This window comes from Fringilla coelebs (genome assembly GCF_963513975.1).
Source record: "Fringilla coelebs genome assembly, chromosome: 4".
Lineage (NCBI taxonomy): Eukaryota > Metazoa > Chordata > Aves > Passeriformes > Fringillidae > Fringilla > Fringilla coelebs.
The window spans coordinates 19,005,244-19,019,398 of NC_140032.1; the positions used below are offsets into that span (position 1 = coordinate 19,005,244).

At 37.1% G+C, this 14,155-nt stretch overlaps 1 protein-coding gene across 2 annotated transcripts in view; it reads left to right on the top strand.

Moving 5' to 3' along the window:
- TBC1D19 (TBC1 domain family member 19) overlaps window positions 1-14,155 on the top strand; it is a 47,151-nt gene that overhangs the window by 22,189 nt on the left and 10,807 nt on the right. For both annotated transcript variants that reach the window (XM_084204711.1, XM_084204712.1), the window contains exons 9-13: window positions 666-738; window positions 1,475-1,513; window positions 3,975-4,087; window positions 7,560-7,634; window positions 8,098-8,160. In XM_084204711.1, the coding sequence (XP_084060837.1) occupies window positions 666-738; window positions 1,475-1,513; window positions 3,975-4,087; window positions 7,560-7,634; window positions 8,098-8,160 (363 nt within the window). The remainder of the gene's footprint in view (window positions 1-665; window positions 739-1,474; window positions 1,514-3,974; window positions 4,088-7,559; window positions 7,635-8,097; window positions 8,161-14,155) is intronic.

Genomic DNA, 14,155 nt, shown 5'->3' on the forward strand with positions numbered 1-14,155 from the left:
AGTTCTATTAAAAATATTTTTAATGAAAAATAGAACATAAACAGTAAAATTCCTGCCAGTAGAGAATTTTTCATTTTATGCCACACAGGTTTAATTTGTGCCAAAAATGCACTTTTGTACATGTTATTCACTTAAATTTTTTTCTTCTGTATAAGAAACTTCAAATTTGTAGCACATCTCAGTTCTGCAGATTCTGTACAAGATCAGTAGCCTGACAACGAGTTAGCTTCTGACTTTCTTTTCAATATAATTTTAAATCCCTTTGTTGTAAGGTTGTAAATGAAAATAAATATTTGAGTACTAGAGTATTATCTGGGAGAGTTTTTCTAAATGCTTCACTGATGAGGCTCTTGCAGATTATATGCTAGTAGAAAAACCTTCACCTGGGTTGGAAAAGAGATGGGAGATCAGGTTAGAGATCCTTAACCTGATCTTTCATTCACCATTTCACTACATCCAGATGTAGATCATACTTGACATGCTAACTGGGGCTTATAACTAAAACCAGATTAAGAATTGATGTGAGATTCTTTTTCAAATATATGCATTTAGAAGAACTTAATTTGGTTCAGCAAATACTCACATTAAGCCTTTCAGAAGAAATCTCAAGTGATTTAGAGAATTAAACATATTAATTATTTTCTTGTGGTTCTGTTTCTTTTCAGAAAGAAGACTTTAGTGAACTGGGCTTAAATATAGGACAGCTAGGTATTGATGATTCAGCACAAGTGCCTCCTGGTAAGCTAACGCCATGCTCCAGTCATTCAAACAGAACACTAATGAGTAGAATCCTTCAAAATTTAAAAAAAAAATGTATTTTTGCAATAGTAAACTATAAATATTTGCTCTGTAATTACGATTGTTTTCATAGTAAAATATAATTAATAATAAAAAACATTGACTATATGAAGAGTCAGATTTGGAGAAGTTTCTTCAGGATCTAGAGAAGCACATTGCCTGTTTCCAGAAATACAGACATTATCAGTAAATGTTAATCCAGCTAACACATAGGTGTATTTATATATCTATACAGATATACATAAAAACATTTAAAATAACTGTTGTCAAAATATTACAGGACATATCCATATATTACTATTCAGTGATTTAAATAGTGTATAATCTCTGTTGGTTTTCCATGTATGAATCTATTGCTGTAGGAAGAGGTTTTAAGATGGTCCTTCCGCATAAAAATGGAAATCACTAGAGTATCACAAGATTTTTCTTTTTAAATGGAAACTTGCCTAGTTGAAAATCATTTAATGTAGTGCTGCTTTGATATTTGTGTTTTTGAAACACAAATTAGTTTTTGAAAAAGAACTTTGACTCTCTAGTGCGGGTTAACTTTTAGTGGTGTTAGCAGTAAATAGCAACTGAATGTAATGATGTGTGTTAAAAATACGACACACATTATCCACTGGGGTGTTTTTTTCATTTATTTTTTGCCATGCTGTTCTGTGGTTTTATTTTCTAGAGTTCTTTGAAAATGAACATGTACGTGTTGGGCAGAAAGGTATGGATCTGTTTTTATCTGTAATAAACTCTGAGTAGTTAAGAATGCATTTAGTAAATTTGTATTTGTATGTAGCTCTTAGAATTTTAAGAACTTAGACTGGCACAAAGCATTATCAGTAATACCATTGTAATTTAGATAGACAGTCACTAATACTGTTATCATTTAGACAGGGACAGAAATGCAAACATTTGCAGTCTACCAGTAGCTACCAGATAAAAAGCTCCACAGGTATTTCAATTAAAAAAATAGGAAGACATAGACATCTTTTTGGTGGCAACTTAACTTATTCCACTACTGAATTTCAGTTTAAAATCAAAATTCTGTGGAGACCCTTCTCTGCCCACAAAGATCTCATTATTGTAATGGGATCTATGCCTTTGTGTCAGAATAGTCTTTTTAATAATCAGTTGCAATTGCAGAATATTGCAGTATTAGCAATTAGTATTAGTATTCCATATTAGCCACTATGGAATATGCACTTACTTGTCTCTTTATACTGCTGTTTCTGAAAAGTTCCAGGATTGTTTTTGTAGGTTAAGAAATAACCTACAAAAGGAAGGGGAAGTTAAAAGAAGTAATAATTTAATAGTTTAAGTTTGCTTATAGAAGAAGCATACAAGGAATGGTTGAAATACACCAATATTTACTCATTACTGTCTCTTCTGATTCCTGCTGAACATTAGCACCAAAGGAAAAAATTGGCAGGATACTGTCCCAAAAGTGCTTCATCATCATTTTTTTGTTGCAGTAACAAAACAATGATCTTTCTCTCTTTCTTTCTTCTTCTTTTGTTGTAATCTTTCTGTCCTGCACTGTTAATTTTCTAATCCAAGAGCAACTCATTAGGTACTGTCCACCTCTCTTCTTTTCCCATTCTTCCAAATAAATGATATTTTCTAGACTTCTTGAGCCATTCATTCAACTCCACATTGTCATTCGTATTTGTCATATATATATATACTGAGCAGCTCTGTTCTAGAGAATACCTTAGCTTTTCCTATATTCAAAGACTATAAATTTTGTAAATATGTAAGTGCCTTCACCAAAAACTGAAATCTCTTTTCATTCAGTGGCAGTCCTGCTGCATGCTCTGACAGGTGTTAGTTATGACTTTGTTTGCCACTGTGGTACTGATTTTGCTTTTATATTAGAAGTATTGCCAAGTCTGAGGATTTTATTTTATGGTGTTTAGTAAAACCCATCTTGTATATACCAAAAGTACTTCTTAATATTTTCTATGTCAGTAAGAAAAATAAGGTAAATACCCTTGGATGCCAAGATGAATCACAGTATTTCTGAAGTTCTGTGGGGAATGTAGGAATGGGGGTTTTTTTGCCCTCTTCATGCAGGAACAAAGGATCATAGAAATGTCTGTGTTAGAGCTCTGCAAGTTAAACAAATATTTGGCAAGCTGGTCTATTCAGTATTTAAGCAAAAAGGGAAGGAAAGAAAAATCAATTAGATAGATATTTAATTCCAAACCTCATCTTTCTAAGTCATATCAGAGCAGAAATTGTGAATATCAAATTCAATGAGATACAGAAAAGCAAGCTGTTTCATAGACACTTCAGAAAAATTAGAGGAAGTGGATTTGGAAACTTCCAAGTAGCAGTTGAATACCTATGTAATGTCTAGATAATAACACAGAAATTTCTCACAACTCTCTCTTTTGTGAAAGACATTTTGGGTATCAGGGTACAGTTAATCACACACCCTTGGTGAGGAACACTTTTACCAGATTACAATAGCTGAAAATGTGTGTCTTTCAAGTTTGTAGATTTAAGTAGGGAATGAGATAATCTGTTCTATGGTATATACAGTACTGTATTCAGCATGAGGCCCTTGTGACAGAGGGCCTAAAGCTTCACAACTGTGACCGAAATAAGCAAACCTGTCAGCAGCAGAGTATTTGTTTTATGTCAATATGAAGGCAAACCAACATCTTTTGAGGTCTTTGTCCTCTAGAGTAAATACAGCAATAATGAGAGAACATGACAGTACACTCTGGAATGGAAAATTCTGCCCCAGTTATCTGTGAAGATGCTCATATGGTTAACATGGAAAGAAAGAAGACAAAAAAAGCCAGAATGAGTGGCAGTCTCCTATTTGAACTGAGATACCACTCATAGTTAAACCAGAAGTATTTTGTGCTATAAATATTTTGGCTGCTTGTTCTGCATGATGACAGCTTAGTAGCTGTAACCAGCCTTGATATAGTCATGTGTACATACTAAGTGCTATTTTATGACAGAATGTAATACAGCCTTGCTGATTAGTACCAATTGCCTTGTTTCCCAAGGAATTACTTAAAAGTTGCATTGTGGAAACGAGATCTTTTCAGTATTTTCCTATTAGCTAATGCTTACAGCATGATAAGCCAGTTTTTAAAGTTAAAAATTAAGGTATTTGATAGAAGTCTTACACTGCATCAACTCATTACATGCTTTGTTTATTGCAGTTTTAGCAGAGCAAGATAGTGCTGCAGCTCAGCAGTACGTTCGTCAGGGATGTCCAACAGCACTCCGAGCTGATCTGTGGGCTCTCATTCTTAACATTTCTAATCAGCCAGAGGTAAGTAGTGAAGGGAGAGTAAAATGTGAAGACAAGGTGAGAACACAAAAGTGCAAGCAGATATCTTCTAGTGATGTGTTTTCCAAAATAGAAATGCTCTACTGAGTTGTTACAGAAACTGATAAACATTTCATGATTTAAAAAGCTCTCTGCTGTGGTGAAATTTTTGCCTGAGATTTTCCTATATGATGCTGATTTTTTTGGAAGGGAGAAGAAAAAATACCTGGGAAGAAGACTGAGCTGCTCATATCTTTGCTAAGTTTTATAAAAAGATGTGTTATATCTTCTTCCTGGTTGTTTGACCCTGTCATCATATGGATTTACATATCTTATAATTTGTTTTTGTATTATGGCATATACTCTGCATAGGTACAATCAAAAAGACTTTGAGAGGAGCTAGTAAGATGTGGATTGTTTCTATGTTCCCTTGTACTGCAACAGTTTTGCATTGTACCTTATATTTGATGCAAGTCCTCAACAATGAAATTTTTGCCATATCTGAAGCTATGCCATAGTTATTATATTTAATATAACTTAAAAAGTTAAATCCCTCTTAAAGGTCTTCGCATAATTGGGGAAACTTTGATGTGAGGCTTTTATATGTACATAATAATTTACCTTGTGATAATTTTTTGCACACTTAGCAAATGATACTTGTCAGCTATAGATGAAAAAGAAAAACAAACTCTTTTAAACACATACATTATTCCGAGTGCAGTAGAAATTTTCATTTAAGAGACATTCTGCCAGATCCAGAGCCTTGAGACTGAACTGAGTAGATTGTACAAGGAGTTAGTGGTGAGACAATACTTTGTGATGATGCTGAAGGAACTGTAGAAAGATGAGGGCAAGTGGCTAGAAAATGATAGAGATAACAATGAGACAAAGTGACAAGGGTGGATAAAGTGATGCAGACTGAGAAATTAGTCTACTACTTTGAGATTGTTGAAATAAAGGATTGAAAAACAGTGAAATACAAAATGCACCCTCAGTCCCTATAGAAAACAGAGGTTATCAAGTCGGGACAAGATACACTATGTTGAAAAAAATAATTTAAGCTGTGAGGCAAGTGCGTGTGAATGTTTTTCTTCATGCAAAACTGAAACTGTTCTAATGTAACAGCTGTCATAATCTTCTGTCTTCTTTTCCAAGACTATTTTTGCATAGCATTTTTTATCCTGGGTTCTAAGTTGAAGTTGTTTTATGGACTTTGAGTACATGTGTTTAAAAGATCAGGTTTTTGCATGAGACCTAGCAGAGTGCCTGTGGATCAGGTAGAACAGCACGTGGAATACCACAGCTCTAAGATGAATAGCCGTGGTTCAGTTTAAGCAGTGCATTAACTAATGTTTCTTACACAGAAGTAAGCTGTGACTACTGCCAAAATGCTACCCTGAGATGTTCTTCTTGCATAGAATGAATACATGGCTTTCTTTTTTGTGAAGTATAGCAAAACAGTTTCCGTATACATGTAGCTGTTTTATGATGTGCTGAATTTCATACAGACTTTATGTATTTATCTAACACTCCTTTTCTCTACCTATTGTGAATAGTTTCTCTGCTGGAGTTGAGTTGTCTGCAGACATTCCTTGCTGTAATATTTCTGATTTGCAATTTAGGTTCTATTACATTTATAGTTGTATGAATCTCTAAATCACATGAACTGTGAATTTCCTTTCTTTGATGTGAAACATTATGAGGGTTTGGTATGGGCAGCACTGTGTGTGCTAGCATCCAATATTGTTGTTTGGACAATTTTATTCAGTAAAGCTCAGCCTTTGTATAAAGCTAATATACAGCCAAGCAAGGAATGATGCTAGCAATCTAGCATTGTAATAATAAAAATTATAAACTGTGAGCTCAGTATGCAGGATTATTTAGAAATATATAAACACATTGCCTGACAATGAATTGTTTCTCAGTTTTCATTTGTAATGGTACACTTTAGAGGAACTGTGCTAAAAGAACCTTTTTAAGGTTGCAAAGACAAACATTTGAAGGTGAACAGTGTCACAGTTAATATTGTCTGTGTAAACAGTCCAATTTGCTATATATATATTTTAATCATATGATCTTGAATCACAGAATCACAGTTATTTCCTGTGGGATGTCTGTCTCATTGCACAAAATGGATGGTACACACTTACTGAGAATCTGTTTAATTTTTTTTCCTTCTATTCATAGTGTTGCAGAATTGTTTAGTCTCTGCATGCTACTGAAACAGTGCTTAGGAAAGAAGTTTGTTCATTATCTGATAGGCTTTTTCTTCCCTCTCTAAGTTTATTGAGTTAATAGGTGGAAAATCTTAATTCTGAAAATTCCAGCATGGAAAAATCAGTAATGGTTTCCTTTGCTATGGGTATTACTGAATGTAGTTTCCAAGGTTTAAAAACTTAATAAATAGGTGAGGTGGCAAGTTCATAATGGGACATTATGTATATCTGCCTTATCAGAAGAGTTTTTGAGATTAGGATCAGTAGGCAAAGGACCCCACTGTACCATTCAAACATCAGAAAACTCAGTTACAGTAACAGACTGTCCTCATCTTTGTCTGCAGAAGGATGTACTTTACAAACAGATTTCACAGATCTCTGGTAAAAGGAGTATTCTCCTTTGGACCTTCTTCAAGAATTCACCGGAGGGTCTTCCTTTAACTCTTTTGTCTGTTTTCACTTTATGTAATCTGATTAGGTATTTGTTTTGTCCTTGTTAGATTGAGAGGCAAGTGCAATAGTGCAGTCACATGGCAAAGGTGACTAAAAATGGATCATGACCTGCCAACATTTCATCAGTGAGAGTGTAGCTCTAGTGCCAGGGGTTTCATGCCCGGACACAGGTAGACTGTGCCAGCACAGACATTGCTGAGTAATCCAAACCTTTATTTCAGAGAAGGTGAATATCCAGATTCTGCTGAAAGTAGCTTTGCTGGGTTCTGCTGAAAGATACTGTTTCTCTTGCCCATGAGCTCCTTTTAGAGCTCCTTTATGCTCTGAAGTGGATACAATATGAATGTTTTGGGATGTGGCTCTGTAAGGTCAAGAAGGCTGCTCACTGCAATCCTGAAGTGCACTTAATTGCTGTTTGGAAAGAGAAGTATATTTGGAGGTATGGTATTTTTATACCACCTATAATTTTCAGAAAACCTGCAGTCTGTATAAAAATGAAACATATTTTTGAGGGAGAAAAAGTTTACAAATCAATGTTACATGAAAATTTAGCAGACAAAGAAGAAATGCTGAATCAGATAAAAATGGTAAGATTTTTGTTTTATAACTGAAAAAAATTTAAATAACATAAGAAATGTAACACGTTTTTGGACATAAACCATGATAGATGCTTTATGAATATGCACTGCTTTTTTTCAGTCGAACACATGCTTCTTTTTTTGGAATTGCTGAAAAATTTTTTTTTTACTTTAAATATAAATTCAGGTCATGTTTCAGACAGATGATGGTAATATTCTTAATTTTAGGACATCTTGTATTATGAACAGCTTAAATCAAATGTGATTCAACACAACCTTTTAGTGGACAGCCTGATTTACAAAGTAAGTAATTCACTAAACAGTGAGTGATTTATGTGCTTATTACACTTGTATCTTGTTGTTGGTTTTTTAACAAAAAAATACTAGATGGTATGGTTTTGAGGAGTGTAAAAATCATTAGTGTGAACTCATTATTGTGAACTTATTCCTTGTGCCTGTGTTGTCTCTTGTGTAAGACATTTGAGTTGAACTGTTAAGTCATAAAGGAATATCTTCATTTGAATGAGTAACTGGGTTTCTGAGAAAGAACCAACAGGGTATGACTGCTTCTATTGCAAGTTTCAACTCTGAATACTTAATCAAGTTAATACAGCATTTTTAAATTTTACAATGTGAAGTCTAAGCTTAGCTGTAGTTCTTTGAATGAAAGTGAAACAGTGTCTTCTATCACCATGTTAAGTTTAGCCTCCATGGGAGTCTGAAGAGAGGTCTTTTGACTTCAAAGTCTTGTATTTTTTTATTACAGGATGTAAAGCTGACAGCAAGCAATGATGACTACTATTTTGTATTTGAGGATTATTTATATCAGGTATGTAACTATTTTTGGATTAGAAAACCTAGGAGGTACACTCCTGTAGGATTATATCATCTTTGGAGTGAGAACTGCCTTTGTAAGGCAGAGTACAGTGGGACAGATACATCTATTTACTGCATATACTTTCTCTTCTGAATAGCAGTCTTGGACACACAGCTTGCCCTTTTTAGAAGCAGGGCAAGCTTCTAACACTCCTGCTATGAAGGACCATACACAATGTCTTTCCAGTGCACTAAGCTGGAAAATACAAAGTCAGCCATATTTTTCCCCTTTGCAGCTTTGCTGTACAATTAAAAGTTGTGTACAGAAAAATTAGGTCATGAGAAGTATATTCAAGGTCCAATTAAAATACCCCCTTGCTTTACAGTGACCTATTGCAGTAAGCATTGACATATTTTTAAATGAAAGACATTGTTTCTGACTAAGGTAGTGACTGGTATGGCTACTTATAGGATTGCTTCCGTCACACAACTGTTTCTGGGTCCCTATGGGTAAGAATTAAGGGGAAGGCCAACAAGACTGCATCCTACTGGGAGTCTGTTATCGTCCACCCAACCAGGAAGAAGAGGTGGACAACTTATTCTATAAGCAGCTGGAGAATGTTTCAGGATCACCAGCCCTTGTTCTTGTAGGTGACTTTAACCTACCAGACATCTGCTGGGAACTTAATACAACGGAAAAGAGGCAGTCCAGGCAGTTTTTAGAGGGTATGGATGAGAGCTTTTTGTCACAGTTGTTAGTGAGCCCCCCAGGGGAGGGACTGTGTTAGACCTGTTGTTTGCAAATAGAGATGGGCTGGTGGGAGATGTGGTGGTTGGAAGTTGCTTGGGGCACAGTGATCATGAAATTATAGAGTTCTCAATATTTGATGAAATTAGGAGGAACATCAGTAAGACTCTTTCTTTGGACTTCCGGAGGGCAGACTCTGACGTATTTAGGAGACTTATTCAGAGAGTTCCTTGGGAAGCAGCCCTAAAAAAAAAGGAGTCCAGGAAAGGTGAGCATGCTTCAAAACAGACATCCTGATGGCACAGAGAAATCTGTTCCTGTGTGCCCAAAGATGAGTTGATGAGGCAAACATCCAGCATGGATGGGAAACAAGATTTTGAAGGAATTTAGGAATAAAAAGAGGATGTGTCATCTTTGGAAGGAGGGTCAGGTTTCTCAGGAATTATTTAAGGGGGTTGCTAGGGCATGTAGGAAAAAAATTTGAGAGGCCAAAGCTCAGTTTGAACTTAATTTGGCAACTTTTGTAAAGGATAATAAAAAATGTTTTTACAAATATATTAAGGGCAAAAGGAAGGAAGGGTAAGACCAATCTCTGTTCTCTACTGGATGGGAAGGAACCCAGTAACTGCAGATGAGGAGAAGGCAGAAGTGCTTAACGCCTTCTTTGCCTCAGTCTTTAGTGGGAAGACAGCTTGTCCTCAGGACAACTGTCCTCCTGGTGTGGTTGATGGTATAAGGGAGCAGAATGGTCCCCCTGTTATCCAAGAGGAGGCAGTCAGAGAACTGCTAAGCTGCTTGCATGTTCCTAAATCCATGGGACCAGATGAAATCTACCCCGGGGTGATGAGGGAGATGGCAGACAAGCTTGCAAAGCCACTCTCCATCATTTACCAACAGTCCTGGCTTACAGGGGAGGTTCCAGATGACTGGAAGCTGGCCAATGTGACGCCCATTCACAAAAAGGGTGGGGAGGAGGATCCTGGTGATTATAGGTCAGTTAGCCTGACCTCTGTACCAGGTAAGGTCATGGAACAGTTTATACTGAGTGTCATCACACAGCACTTACAGGATGGTCAGGGTGTCAGACCCAGCCAGCACAGGCATAGGGGGGTAGGTCATGTTTGACCAACCTGGTCTCCTTTTATGACCAGGTGACCCTGCTGGTGGATGCAGGAAAGGCTGTGGATGTTGTGTACCTGGACTCCAGCAGGGCCTTTGGCACTGTCTCTCACAGCACAGTCCTGGAAAAGCTGGCAGCCCCCAGCTTGGACAGCAGCACTCTGTGCTGGGTTAGGAACTGGCTGGATGGCCGGGCCCAGAGAGTGGTGGTGAGCAGTGCTGCATCCAGCTGGGGCCAGTCACCAGTGGTGTCCCTCAGGGGTCTGTGCTGGGGCCAGTTCTGTTCAGTATTTTTATTGATGACATGGAAATGGGTGTTGAGTATTTCATCAGTAAATCTGCTCATGACACTAAGCTGGGAGCGTGTTTCGATCTGTTGGAGGGTAGGAGGGCTCTGCAGAGAGACCTGGAATGGTTGAACAGATGGGCAGAGTTTAACAGGATGAAGTTTAATAAGTCCAAGTGTCAAGTGCTGCATTTTGGCCACAATAACCCCCTGCAGCACTCTAGGCTGGGGACGGTGTGGCTGGACAGTGCCCAGGCAGAAAGGGACCTGGGGGTGCTGGTGGGCTGAACGTGACTGACCAGGAGCCAGCAGTGAGCCCTGGTGGCCAAGGAGGCCAAGGGCATCCTGGCCTGTGTCAGGAACAGTGTGGCCAGCAGGAGCAGGGAGCTCGTTCTCCCCCTGCCCTCGGCACTGGTGAGGTCACACCCTGAGAGCTGTGTCCAGCTCTGGCCCCTCAGTTTGGGAAGGACCTTGAGGTGCTCAAGCACATCCAGAGGAGGCAACGAGGCTGGGGAGGGGCTGGGAACACAAACCCAGTGAGGAACGACGGAGGGAGCTGGGGGTGTTTACCTGGAGAAAAGGAGACTCAGGGGTGCCCTTATCACTCTCTACACTTCTGAAAGGTGGCTGTTGTCAGGTGGGGGTTGGTCCCTTTCTCCAGGCAGCAAGTGACAGAATGAGAGGTCACAGTCTCAAGCTGCACCAAGGGAAGTTTAGGCTGGATATTAGGAAAAAGTTTTTCACAGAAAGAGCGATAAAGTATTGGAATGGTCTGCCCGGGGAGGTGGTGGAGTCACCATCCCTGGATGTGTTTAAAAAAAGACTGGATGTGGCACTAAGTGCCATGGTTTAGTTGAGGTGTTAGGGCATGGGTTGGACTTGATGATCCTGAAGGTCTCTTCCAGCCTAGTTATTCTGTGATTTTGTGAAATTTGCAAACTGTCTGAATAAGGTCAACTCAAACATTGATATTTGTTCACTACATGTTTACATGTTTTTCTTGATTTAATGGTCAAAGATGATCTTCATTACTGTTAATACTGTGTCTTCATCTTGGGATGTGAAAATCTGATTCATGTTTGTTTTTCATTTGTTATGTAGACTACCATGGCATTAATTAGTCATTAACTGACACTTGCAGTAGACAGGGGGTTATAAACTCTGAAGAAGTATGAACTATTATATGATATAATTTTTTGTTTTAAGACCATCAGACATAGATTTTGCTCGTCATTCTCAATATATAACCCAGTTGAATGTTTTCCTTTTTTTATATCTCTACTGACTAAAAGAATAGCTGCAGAATAAATATCATTAAAATGACTAAACTGTCTTTAGTAGTTTGAAGAAGACTCACCAAAAAATCTCTGAAAAATTATGTGGCTAATTTTACTGCATGGCTTTGAAGCAGAAAATATCTCAAACTTCTAATTATTTGTTGCTCTAGGTTTGATTGCTATTTTGTGGTATTCCTCAGACGCTGTTCTAGAAAAAAGTTATCCATTTTCCTTGATAATTTCCTCTTCCAACCTAATTTGCAAATGCTTTACTGCCAAATTATTTTGTTCTATAGCCACTGGAAAAATTTTGTAGTATGAGTCACTGTGATATGGGATATTATTTATTGATTTAATATGATACCTGGAATTAAATATTGGCTAAATAAGATAGATAATAAAAATGTTAGTTTAAACCAGATACAGTAATTCTGGGTTTGCACTGGGTTTATGGCTTTTTTTATGACTAGTTACTGCCTCTTAAGTTTTCCAAGTCATTGAGCAGAGTGTGTCCTTTGTGTGTTATGGAACAGATGAAATGTCCATCAAAATGAGAAAATCTGGGCTTAAATAATGATGAAGTATTTTGTTGCATTATTGGTACTTCTTCAGTAGCATACAACTGTTTTCAGGAAAAACACTGAAATGGCATAATTTATTTCCTTTAAAATATTTGCTTTCTTTTTCCCTAAGTTTCCTTATTTTTATTACTTCTTCATAACTATTGAAATAAAATACAGGTACTTTTAATAAAGTAATTTCTTTTCAATAAAAGCTTTGACTTTGGGTTTTTTTTCTTTCCCTCAGTGATTTACTTTTCAGTTGGATTATAAATATCCAAGAATTTGGTTAATATTTCTGTACTTGAAAAGGGCCATTGTTTTCTTTAGCACTATCATTTTGTTAATGAGGAAAATAACACATGGATTAGTAGACTTGTGAATTCTTTATTTCAGGCCAGAAGTTCAATTGGAATAGTTTAGTCTTACATCCTGCAGAATGAATATGTGTGAAGAATGTTGCCCAGAGTTTTTTGTGTGTAGTCATAACTTAGGTTTGAGCTAGAATCTATTGCTTATTAAGAGTCTTCATTTAAAGACTTCCAGATACTGGTACTGGACACTGTATTCCTAAAAAAGAGGGCCTCAGATGAAGGTTACATTCTTTCCCCTACGAGAGAACATAGTTTATGTCCTGTTCAGATTAGTTTCTCTTTCGGTCACCTCAGTTAACATACACATAGAATTACATTTGCCTGTGCATTGTTATTGTCAGTGATATTTTGGCAGCTGTGAATACGACTGTGTATTGCAGAAAAATAATATTTAGCTTAAACTGTTTGAGATAAAGAAAGTATTATTCATTTTTAAAAGATGTTTGTATTTGAGAAATAGTTTTGAGGTTCAAAAAAGAAAAAAGTGTCAAAATATGACCTGCTTTCCTTAAAATAAATTTAAAGCAATAATAGTTAGGTGTGTCATTTTGCTTGTTTTCTTTTAACAAATGCTGATGTGGGGAAGATGTTTGCACCAATTAGTGGAAGGAAAAATCCATTCATTTTTATTCACAATAAATTATGTAGTGAAACATTTCCTCGTTTTACACCTTGACTACAGTTAAAATAAACTCTTAAAATCTTCAAGAGCAGAGTGTCCTGGGTTCGGCTGGGGTAGAATTTAAATCTTCTCAGTAGCTGTTACAGTGCTGTGTTTTAGATTGGGAATGATAATGGTGTTGATAACACACTGCTAAGTTGTGTTTATCACTAAGGACTTTTTCCGTGTCTCATGCTCTGCCAGTGATGAGGTGCACAAAAGAAACTGAGAGGGAGCATAGCCAGGACTGATGAAAGCGGTATTCCACACCACAGAACGTCATACCTGCTATAGAAATTGGGGGGAGCAACCCAGAATCGGGTAGCTGATCTGGGTTTGGGAAGGGTCTGGCATTAGTCTTTTATTATCATTATTGTTATCATTTGCCATTATTTACTTACTAAACTGTTCTTATCTCAGCCTGCAAGTTTTACTTTGGTTCTCCTCCCCATTCCACCGGGGTGGAGAGGGGGAGTGAGCATCTGAGTGATGCTTGGTTTCCAGCTGGGCTTAAACCCCAATGCCATCCCAGAGAGGGATTCAGGTGTGTCAAAATCGGCATTGAGTTGAAGTCTGCCTTATGTCTGCCCTCTCGTGTACATTCTTCATAGTGCAGCCTTTTAGAGCATGAAAACATAAAGTTTCTTACGTACAGTACTAATTACTACCATTTTTACAACTCTAGATAGGATGAAATTCTTTCTTGTGGTTTTTTTCTATGAATGCTTTTACTGCTTAATTTTATACTCAGTTGCTGTGAATACAGTTTTTTTCATTTATGTAAACAATAAACCCCAAATATACTTTAGACTATATGATGTGCATTTGTGATCTTTAGGATACAAGGTGAGCATTTTAATCTGTTTTTTGAAAGAGCTGAATTGCATGCAAACATTTTGTAAAGATCCTGGGAATGAAAGCAAATGTAAGTTCTTCCAGAGCTGCACACATTCAAGAGTGTAAATTATTAGTTTGCTTATTCA